Source organism: Aythya fuligula, chromosome 2 (assembly GCF_009819795.1).
Source record: "Aythya fuligula isolate bAytFul2 chromosome 2, bAytFul2.pri, whole genome shotgun sequence".
Lineage (NCBI taxonomy): Eukaryota > Metazoa > Chordata > Aves > Anseriformes > Anatidae > Aythya > Aythya fuligula.
The window spans coordinates 24,891,404-24,903,415 of NC_045560.1; the positions used below are offsets into that span (position 1 = coordinate 24,891,404).

At 37.7% G+C, this 12,012-nt stretch overlaps 1 protein-coding gene across 2 annotated transcripts in view; it reads right to left on the reverse strand.

The window, feature by feature from the left end:
• Nucleotides 1-3,204: 3,204 nt before the first annotated feature.
• The window catches only part of CDK6 (cyclin dependent kinase 6), a 129,456-nt gene continuing 120,648 nt past the window's right edge, over nt 3,205-12,012 (reverse strand). For both annotated transcript variants that reach the window (XM_032181459.1, XM_032181461.1), the window contains exons 6-8: nt 11,331-11,381; nt 7,250-7,385; nt 3,205-4,684 (exon numbers count right to left, since the gene is read on the reverse strand). In XM_032181459.1, coding sequence (XP_032037350.1) covers nt 4,538-4,684; nt 7,250-7,385; nt 11,331-11,381 — 334 coding nt within the window. In that variant the 3' untranslated portion in view covers nt 3,205-4,537. The remainder of the gene's footprint in view (nt 4,685-7,249; nt 7,386-11,330; nt 11,382-12,012) is intronic.

Here is a 12,012-nt window from a genome sequence, read left to right on the forward strand (position 1 = left end):
ATGATCTTGAAGGTCTTTTACAACCTTAATGATTCTATGATTCTAATACCAGAGAGAATTATCCCTTTGGATGATAAAACATGCTTCTCAAAGACAGTGAGTGAACTTGTGAAAAGTAGCATGGCACAGTATTTCTGTCTTATTCTCCAAAATGACCTTCAAGTATGAAAACCATGCAAAAGTTACATTGCTGGGTAACATTCCCCATGCAGGACATGCTCAAATACCATAACTTGCTGTTTTCTTGCATGTGAAAGGCTCTATACATTTAGCACCAAAGTTTTGCAAACATGATATCCTACTTTTTTGGTCTGTTTTAACAGAGAAAAAAGAATGAAAAGTACTCTTAACATTTCCCACAGTAGACTAATGTGCTGAAAAAACAGTGGAGTGCGGGCACAGCCTACACAGAAATACGCACAAAGCCTATTCTTAGAATTTTACTTGTCACACAGAAGACAACACAGGTGTACACAAAACTAAGGTTAAGTGAGGAGGTGCACAAAGAAATTCTTTTAAAATCATCCCTTCTGGGCTGCTGGAATAAAATAAGCAACACTTGGTAGCAGGGGCACAGGGACACTGGCACTGTGTAGCTATTGAAAATTTGTAAGAATCTTGTTGGAAACAGCATCTGTGAGTGCCACTGAAATCTGGTTTCCATATGGGTGCTCAAAGAGAGGAACTGGAGAGCTAGACCGAGTGTGGGGACTGGGTGAAGAGAGAAAAGGGCTGCTCCAGGCATGTTGCTATGGCTCAGCACTTCAATACTTGGCTTTGGTGATGTTTTTCCTTGGCTATTGGGTCTGCTTTTCCTGCAGAATTATGTAGCAGTGACAAAAAAAAAAAAAAAAAAAAAAAAAAAAAGGTTTGTTGGAGATGGAAATTGTTCCTTCTGTTACTCAGAACATCCTGTTGTCTAGTGGGTAGAGCACAGTGTCTGCTTGTGGGTGTTTTAGGAGCTAAGCAATTAACCCTACTTTTAATATATTTTTTTGCCAGTGTTTTTCAGCTGCTGTTGAACCAGTCCTCTAGAACATATATGTATGGGCATAGTTATTGTGAAGAATTGCACTCAAAAATGTTACTTAAAGGGTGTATGAAAAGTTGTCATCTCAGTCTGGAATATCTGTGAAAAGGAGCAATTTTTTCACATGTATAATTCCTACATCCTACACATACAGCAGTAATGAGTACAGAAACTTCAAGACTACAGCTATACCAGTGAAATAAAAAGAGTAAGGGCATGACTTGAGCACAGCCCCACAGCTGTCTCTGTACTGTCTCATTTTTAGCATGATTCCCAGCATGCTTTCAGCCAGTGCCAGCACTTTGCCCAGCCAGGGGACAGGCCTCCTCAGTTTACTAGTGTAAGTGAAGCCTCATAGCTTGGCAGGGAAAATGGGAATCAGATGAAGCCTAAGGCATGTCAGAGAGGACTACTGGAATTTCTTCCTGAAAAGATTTTGAAAAGGAGGTCATTTGAAAAGTCCTTATGCCTTTGAATCCAGTCCCTTGGTACCACAAGGGAAAAAAAGATCTTTGCCCTAACCCTGTTAAGACAGATTTCCTTTTTTCTTGCTTCCATTCCCATGGAAATGTTGCAGAACCAAAAATTAATGCAACCTCTTCCAGTCTTTCTCCTGAATACTCCCACTTATAACCTGATCCTATATTAGACGACATACAGCACCACGTTGCAGAGGCTCTACTTCTGATTCCATAGGCCAGCTCCTGCTTTTCTCTGCTGCTCTCTTGAGCTCTACTTCCAATACCATGCATTAGTAAATTCTGCTCCAGTAGTTTACTTTCTTGCAATTTCCATATTTTCGTTAGTTCTTGGGCCCACACCAAGCAACCTTTGGCTTAAAGTGTTAACTTCCCTCTTTTTGTTTCACCCTAATAATTTGCTTACAATCAGAAATCAAACACACACACACACAGATACACACACATTTTCACTCTATGTTAGCTCTTGGAGAGCTCTGGGAGAGTTCCCTGACAGCTGCTGGAAAGCCACACCAGCTGAATGCCCTGATACAACATGTACGATAGCTTGGTGGCAGGTAAAATCCAGAATATTTTAAAAAGTGCTAAACCATGTAGAAAACTTTTCTATTTGCTGCTCTGGCAAGATTTTCCTAAAAGTTGGGTCTGATTGTTCTAATTAGTGTTTAAAAACTGTTAAAAAAAAATAATTCTGGCCTATCTTTTCCCATGAATGTCAAAAACCTATTCACACTCAGGTCCATCGAACCATGGAGGAATAGGGCTGGTTCAACACCAGAGCAGTAGATTTGCCATTCTTTTCGGGTGTAGGAGAGGAGAGAATGACAGAAATGAGGCCAAGATTAGAGGAGTTAGCTGCTGTGACCGCTCCCTGGCCTTCAGCTTGCCACTTGCAGAGCTTCCAAAATTCTTGTGCTATGCATCTGTATTATCTCTGTGTGTGGATGCCTCGTACACACTCTTGCCAGGCCTATTTGCAACTTTCCTGTTCATGCTGGTAGGTTTCGAGTACGTATCATTCTGGGCATGAAGAAAAACACAGGCCAATGCATGCATGCATGCAAGTGGTCCTTTTAAAACCTGTCCTATTTGAAGTAGGCATAATTTAACCATAAGTCACATGGTTAAGCATCTAACAGTAAAGAAAAGCTTTATCCAAGAGACTGGTAAAATCTACTCACTCTCTTAGCAATGGACTGTGTCCCAGACAGTGCAGATACCTGAAACAGAGTTAACAGTGAAGTCCACCACAACAGCCAGTATGCCACAGGTCTGAGAAACCTGCCAGGGAGACAGCTACAGGTTCCCTTGCCAGATCCAGAAAAAATACATTGCTCAACTCAGTGCTCAGGACCTGCTTCTGCCAAGCATGCTGTGAGGAAGGGTATGATGCTGGCTCAGTAGCTAGACAAGATGAAGTAGAGATGAAGAAGAGAGTAGCCTAAGGGACTATCATAGGAGTAAGCAAAGTTAGCTGCCTCATTTATCATCAGTTATATTGCAATAGTGTGTATTTATATATTCATGGTAAGGGCTAACTCGGACCAATTTTCTCCCCAGGTCATATCCAGGTAAATGCACTGAAATCATGCTAGGGAACAGCTTTTATGGATTCAAAATACTTCTTTTTTTTTCCCATTACAGTATTAAAAAAATAAAAGTTTCTTTTAAAAATACTGAAAATATATTTTAGTTAAGGTAAAAGTACTAAATATAAAAAATTAATGTAATATTTAATATAACTGTGCTATAAAGACACGTGAATTGCTCAGTTATTTTGACATTCAATAATGGCACATTAGCCCTAGTGGAGAAGCATGTGCCAGTATACCCACATGGTGGTTTAGGAGAGAAGCTCATGCATTTCTGCATAGAAAACAAGTCTTCTTAATAAATGACATCTGAGAGATTTTGTGACAGTAACGTTCATGCACTTGTGATGCATGGGGGGTGTTGCAGGTAAGGCAGCGCAGTACACAGCATGCAATTCAGCACAAATAAACACCTGTACTTCTTTACAGGTATAGGATTCCCTGCTTCTAATCTGGAAATATTTTGTCTGTGTTCCTTTTCAGCTGATAATGAGAACAAGTTCAAGGCACAAACCTGTATTCATTTTCATTGGCTCTGCTCATGTCTTTGAGCTGCATACCAGAAAATTCAGAACAAGATAGAGAAAATGTGCTTGCAGCTGTTTCCAGGGAGAAATGATGGGTTAGATGATGGGCTAGAATGTGCATGTATTCCAACACAAACTGACTATGTGGAAACTGAATGGATCTTTAAGAACAGGATCCTATAAGTTTCTTTAAAATACTTGCTTTTGAAACATGCACACAAACTTAACTGGATAATAACTTGTTTGTGTATGAGGAAAAACTAAAAGTTGAGACATTTATTATGAACACCATCATCACTATTATTTTTATAGAGCAATTAAATGATAAAATAATCCATCCAAGTTTTCAACTGGGGAAGCACCTGCATATAGTCTACAATGCACAGTAGCTGGATGTATTAATGTATGTATCAGTTAACTGCAGGTTGCAGAGATCTGATATTTCAATGCCATTCTTTAAATATCACTTTAAGAGATCACATAATAATAATAATAAAAGTACCAAATCATGCTTCAGCAGCTAGAGAGAGAGATTGCATCATGTTTTGGCAGTGACTTGATCATCCTACTCCACACTGGCAGCATTCAATATTAAAATGATAAAATGGCAGCAAAACTGGTCAGCAGCTTCTCTTCGTCTGGAGTTTTCCCAGGTAGATAAACAAAACAAAAACAAAACAAACATAAAGCTGCAATGGGAGCAGGTCGAAACCCTGTTCCTTGCATCGCTCTGATGAAAGTAAACTAGATTGGTTTCCTTGGATAAGCACATCACAATCCCAAAATAAAAGATAGGTGTTTAAAACCTCCATATAATGATCTTCACTAGAACAGCTATGTGGTTTATAGGGGTCAGTGGCCTTGTCAGCTACATGTCTTGTTCATTTATAGGTTCATCTTCAGTCAGCATTATGATGCATTCACCTCACTGGAGTTTTGGCTGGATGACATGTGAGAGTCCAGATTCTCCTTGCATTTCTCCAGATCATGGAAGTATGGGTGAGACAGGGCAACATAGGCAGATATTCTCTTGGCTGGATTGAACGCTAAGCATTTCTGTAAGTATGAAAAGAAGTTGGTTTTAACTACAATGTAGAGTTATAATTGCTAACATTGCAAGTCACTGTCAATTATTTATGCATGTCACTGTCAATTTACGATCAGTATGAGGCACAACAGGGTCACAGGTCACAGCAGTTGCTGCATGTTATGCATATTAAAACAAGCAGTCGGGTTACAGTATAGCATCCTCAAAGCTAATAGAAAATATCAAGTTTGAAAATTAAGATATTCATAGTCTAGGCAAACCCAGCATTCAGGTTTTCTTGAATTCAGATGCACAGGACATCTGTCTCACAGACTACAGGGAGCAACTATTCATGAATAGCTTCTGAATCCCCCCAGTATTCAATATACTCATCTTCTGTGGGTATAACCCAGACTGTGTTATAAGGTTTATGTTAATTCCTAAGCTCAATGTTTCTATAGGTGTTGAGTCTTTGACTTCGTACCCTTTGTATGTTAATGTTTTGTGTTTGCTTTCCTACATCTTTTGGAAAAACAAAACAAAACAACCCCCCCAAAACAAAAACAAAAACAAAAAACAACCAAAAACAAAAACCAGAACATTTCCATTATGCTGAAATAAAAGAAGAATCTGAAGGAACATTCAAAATTCATCAACGCCAGTCTGTAAGTGTGCTGAAAGCTCTGCTCCTCATGCTGGTCAGTACTATTGTCTCCTTATATTTTTCACTGACTTAATGTTACAGTATTGTTGTTTTGTAATTTAGTTATCTGAGCTTTAACTGTTTGTTTATTCTGTGTCTGTATAGGATCTGGCATACTGCAGTCTTGGACTCTTGCAGTGACTTTTAATAACTAAATATCCACATGACTTATCACTGAGGCGAAACCTTTAGATCACAGCTTTCTGCCACAATAATGACAGCAGCAGGGCTGGTCAGTGTGTCAAACACTCCCAGACAGATATATACTTTGAGATGGAAGTAGGGGATTCCACTTTTTGTAGGTAACAGGAGCAATGACAACCTTAAACTGCATTTCATTCAGCCATTTCAGAGCTGTGCTAAAGTGATCACAGATCTTGGGTCTATTCCTCTTAAATTAAATGTTTTCTGCCTTGTTCCAACCCCTGCTTGCTTGTTCCAGATACATTTTTGTTCCCTGCTTTTCATTCTAATTCCACTGTTTATGTTCAGGTGATGGTAGAATTCCATTCTGAGGTCCCCTCATAAAGCTTTCATATCATCCCACTGGAAATTCTCCCTTTTCTTCCTAGCTCTACTTTGCTTGCTGTTTTTCAAGATCTGTATCCCTGCCTTTGTCCAGCCAGCTCAGAAATCTCCCCATAGTCTTATGTTTTATACCTTGTTCTTCTTCTTTCCTTGATTCACCTCCAAAGAGTTTTCCTCCTAGTAACCTTGTCTAACAGATCCAGCTCACACTTTCTGTTCTTGTAACAGAATTTATATAATTTAATTCTTGAAATATAACTCAGTGACTTCCTGTTCCCTTTCATTTGTGGATTCCACTTCTCATCTTTTTGTCTAACAGTAACAACTTCCCACCTCACCATCTAGGCACAGGTATTTTTCTCTTCTTCCCTCCCATCAATGTCTCACACTCACTGAGCTCATTGACATGCTCAGTCCTTGTTGTTCTCAAAATCTTGTTATTTTCCCATGTCTAGCTTCCATTCCCAAGCTGCTTGCAAGCACAAAAGATGCATTTCTCCCATCATTTCAAGTGTCCAGATGCAGTCCACTTTATCACAGCTGCAGTTATAAGGACAGTGGAGAATGACCTGCTGTTATATAGAGATAATTTGGCTGGAGCTAGGAACGCCTTGAAGGGATGCAGCAAATCTTTCAAGATTTGCACTGACCCCACTCTACTGAGCTCAAGTGAACCAAGTTCTTTCAAAGGCTTCCAGAGAACAAATATAGCTAGATTTCAACAAGCACAGCAAAAGGCGAACTCTGAGGCAAGACCATTCTCAATATTCAATTCCAAGACTGAACTTGAGGGTCAAGGTTTCTAAAATATCTACAGAAATGTTGAAAATAATCTAATTAAATTCAATCTTACCAGCTTTACCAGCACAATTTGCTTGCTTCTTTTCAATCCTGCCATGTTTAAGAGGCAATGATTAATTGGTGAATTCCAAATTGGAAGTTTCCAGCATTCAGTAGAAGGCATGCAGATGTAATCTGCTTCTACAGCCTATTTTCTGCTTTGCACTCGGCCCACTATGCTATGAAAAATGGTAGATCAGTTTCTGTACTCAGCTCAGGCTTATACCACAAGAGTGGCTGAATCAGTGACACAACAGCAGTCAGCAAGGAGGATCAAAGCATGTGGTATAAAGACATGCAGAACATGTACTTGCCTGACAGTTTCCTAGCCTCCAACTATTCTCAGTTTTGACACCTCATGAGTCAAAGGTGGTGTCTTTGTACTGATGTTTCATAGATTTACATGAATTTGCCTACTTGCTTTTGAGTTTTTCTTTAATAAGCTCATTAAATGGAAATATAAATGTTTCTTGGCATGTGGCTATCAATCATGTGGTTTGGAGAACAACAAACGGAAACTCACGAGAAGCAAGTCTTTGCCCAGTTCATCAATATCTGGTACAAATTTTTCAATAGGTTGTGCAGGTCTGGAAGCGAAAGCATTTCTTGGAAGGGCAACATCATTAGGCCAGTCCTCTTCTTCTGGGAGTCCAATTACACTGTGAAAGGCAAAACATAACGTCAGGTCTGGACATTTACACAGTCTTCCCTTTGTATTGAATATACCGAGTAGCAGTTTACTTTATGAGTAAGTCTTTTGGTTTAAATGAGATTAGTTGTACAGTAAGGCACTGATCACTGTGAATAGAGGGTGATGAGTGTAGGCCTTCAATGTAGAAATCATTCTGTGGCCAGCACAGTTTTCTGGCCTAGGTCTCAATTTTATGAGTCTTTTTGTTGAAAAAAGACTGAGTGCTTTGGAAGAAATTTGCTCAGCTCTTGACTGGATGGTGCAACATATGTCACTCCAGGATGATTAAATGCAGTAAGTTTCAAAGGGGAATTGCATGCAAGGACCTTTATTCACAAGAATAGGGACTGAGAGAAGAGTATGGGTCAAGATGAGGGTAAGGCAATAAAAGGGATGTTTCATAATGCTTCAAAGCTATGTGCAGGAATTGTTGCCTAAAGTTAAACAATTTATTTGCTTCACAATACAGGTTTTAAAGTCTCAGTTCAGAAGTGGCACAGGACTCTAGTTCTTTATATCTTTACTTTCCATTGTATTTTAGTTGTTTTTTACCCTTTAATAAAATATTTGAATTTATTTTTATCATTTCTGTCTTTATTACTTTAAACTACAGAAGGTATTTAAACTCATTAAATAAGTATGCTAAGATTGCAAAACCCAAATAAATGAAATAGTAGGTAAACCTCTAATGTTGGATCATGTCACATACATTTCATGTTTTAGTTTGATTTTAATGTTTGTAGTGGTGAAATGCCAATTTCTGATGGAAATTATAGAAAAGACCACACAGTACTTGTCAGATTTTATGGAAAATCAATCTTTACAGCCTGTAAAGTTGAGATTTTTAATTGAAATGCTGACAGGGTAAGAGGAGAAGGAACCATAAATACTTGGGTCTGCACTAAGCCCAATGCCACTAGGGAGCAGCATTGACCTTTCTTCTTACTGAGGCTGGTAAGACTGGGTGAAGCCTAGGGTCAAAAACTTTGATGTAAGTCGTAGGTTACCTCACTGAATTTGGTAGAATTACACCTCTGTCTACATAGGTTTTAGATTGTAATTTGGCTCAGCTAAAAAAAAAAAAAACAAACAACACTGCATGACTAGAAGGGCAAAGCAATTAAAATCTCAGGACAATTTCACTTTACTACATCAGAAAACATCACAACTCTTGGGAAAAGATGAGTTAAAACTGTATGAAAAATTAAATTATTATTATTTTTTATAACCACAGGTATGTCAGGAGTATGGGGCAATGCTCTTTGCCACAGTGGTTAAAGCTATGTGATTAGCTGTTAAAGGATCTGAACGTGTATTAAATGTAACACAAATAGCACCATAAGAGGATGGGGGAGTTAAATATTTTAAATAACCATGACATTTAGCCTGCCATTCAAAAGTGTTTGGTTAGTCCCATTTTTTTTAATGTTTGCATGAGAGAGCATGAAGAGGGCAGAATAAGCACAGGCAAAACTAACAAAAAGAAACGAGGAGGCAGCCTGTCAGGCAGGTAGGGTGGAGAAGACCAAGAGTGGAAAGGAAAGATATTTTTAGTTACACACTCACGTAGTATTCAAAACTCTTAATAATGAATGTCTGAGTAGATGCCCTCACTCTGGTCTGGTAGCACTACCATTTCAGTGACTAAGTTTGGGAGTATCTTGGATGAGTTTCACCTCCTGCCAAAGGTTCAGGCCTGGTCTTGAGAAATGCTGAGTACTTTCCACTCCCATTGATCACAATGAGAGACAAGTCTGCTCACACCATTGCGGCATTTACCCTGAAATCTGTGAGGACATCCCACACGCTGACGGTGTCCTGGAAAAGCAGGAAATTGTTTTGGGCCACCTCCTAGGGATTTACCCTCAAACGCAGTGGAATTTTACCTGACGCAGATCAGAACGCACATGTAAAACAAAGGTAGACCACAGCCCGATTATCTGAAAGAATACATCAGTCCAGCATGCATGAAAATCCTGAAACTACTTTCTGTCCAAATTAGTCTGGAGAATGACTCACTACTGTAGAAAGAAACAATCCTCCTACAAGAAGAACTATGCCTAACTGTAGGGGGTTCTCCAGCTGTGAAAACACAAAATAAACACTATTTAGCATACCCCCCCTCACCCCCAAACCCAAGCAAGAGACTTTTGAACTATTTAAGGAGAACTGCACAAAAAGAAACAAAAGCAAACTTTCTCTTTAAGTAAACGTGTAATAAGGAATTTATTCTAAAATTAGCATGGCATTTTCTTTTCTTGATGAATTCTTTTCTGCACAGGTAATCTCACCCCCTAGGGATGAAAAGATCCCATCGGAGGTTGCTGCTATCGACCCCATTTAATCCTATCCCAATTAATTTGGATTTTTCTCCTTAAATGTAATAAACAAATAAAAATCCTTTAAATAAACCACAGCTATGTCTTTATTATTATTGTTATTATTATTAAAAATATGTTGCATGTATCCAAACTGTCTTTGTTTAATAAAGCAGAACTTTGTAAGACTAAAAGAGTAGCTTTGGCAGAAGAAGAAAAAGTAAACTTTAAGGACTGATTTTTCTGGATTGTGCAGGAAGAGCTATTCAGCGCATGACAAATTAACCACGCAAGTGAGTCACATACACTGGTATGGTATGCAGGAAAAGGAAGTCAACTGTGTGAAATCAAGACCTGCAATTTAGGAACCTCATATTAAATAATGAAAATCCTTAGAAACAAATCTGTTATGATTTGTGAACTGGAAACATGGCTAAACAAAGAAATTCATTATTTATTCCGATTAAGCTCTTTTCCCTAGAAATTTTACTATCTTGTCTCTGAAATATGTTTGAAAGAGTAATGTTTCAACCTTCTCTCTCTCTCTCTCTCTCTCTCTCTCCCCCCCTGTTTCTGCTTTCATGCAGATCCCTAGATTCCTGCAGCCCCCCCATATAAAAGGGAAGACAGAGAGGTAGGTAAATGAGCACTCATTTTGTAGCATGGGACCAGCTGTAGATGGGTCTGATTTCCTAATGACGTGCCGTGTACATTGGATCTTAAATTTACACAGTTCTTATAAATTCAGAGCCATTCCTTGCTCTGAAGAGCTTTCATGAGAAAAAGAAAGAAATATTCCTACTTAATTATCGTATTGGTAATATCAGTCATTTTATTTTATTTTATTTTTTAATAAGAACATGATTTTGAAGAGAGTTAATCTCTCTTAAGCATCAGAGATTTCATAGCCTCTCCACCTCCTCAACATATCCTATATATCCGAAGAAGAAAAACACAAACTCCTAGAATTTTAAAATGGTTTTAAAATAAAGCCAATTAGTTAATTCCAACCAAACATGTTGTATGCTGATATTTCTTCTGCTCTCACAGTTATCTGGACTGTTACACATTTTAACAGGCTGTGCAATATTTTTAATAGCTACCTTCTTATTTCTTATGCACAGAAGGCTTTTCCATGAAGAAACTGTTGGTAAACATCTTCAGCATTTCAGTTTAATTATAGTCATAAAGGGTTCTAATGTTATTTTCTGAAATCTACAAAGAAATTACTGAAAAATTAAAATTCTGCATTTTTTTTTTTTGCAAGTGAAGAGAATCTCCTGAATCTAACTTTGGGAAAATCCATGAATAGTATACACACAATATGTTTAAGAGATTTAAAAAGCCCAAAACAGAAGTTTCTCATAACTTCCCGATGATGGCTGTTAGTTCTGCAGAACTATATTCCATGTTGCTTCCTCCTCCCACTCTAACACAGAATGCACGGAAATATCAGGTTGCATAGAGTAGCAATAGGAAATATGTTCTAGGAATACTTTGTTCTAGACACATTATTGCATTAAAAACATGTCAAAAACCTCACAATGTTTCAATATTAAGCAGATACTGACATAATGCTACTAGATATTACTTACTCAAAGATTTTTCCTAGCTGATCAACATCTGAATTTCCACGGAAGAGTGGTCTGAAAAAAAAAAAAAAAATTTAGGATATGACTTGCTTTAATTAATATAAATATATATTTGCCATTGACAGCTGCCAATGTAGGGTGAAAACATGTTATTTTTCTGAGACCTCACTTCTTTTGCCTTCATGCTTTATCCAGTCTGTAAGTGTACCTTTCACATTCCTACTAAAATTGATAAAAAAAACAGGGCAGATGAAACATATTTTTGAATATGCTACTTTTGAGAATTTGTGTCCTTTAATGTGAATGAAATAAGTTTCTCTCAGCTAATACTATCCTTTGAATTGTATCATTAACAAAATATTTTTGATTATAAAAAACATACTTAAACAGCTGTTTCAAGAGACAAAAACAGAGTGAATGTCATGCAATTCATTAAAATATAATAAAGATGTATTATTATGGTATAAATTCAAAATTAAATTCATTGTATATCAGAAACATACTCCTAAGTTTAAAGGGTCAAATAAATGACAATGCAATTATGAAGGTCTGTAAAGAATGGAGTGTGAAACAATACAGAATTTACCTTGAAGGAGAGGAATACTTCTGCTGCATAAATAAAGATATATTCAGGAAAGACACAAATTAATAGGTGGAATCTCCAAAAGTGTTCAGAAAACACAGT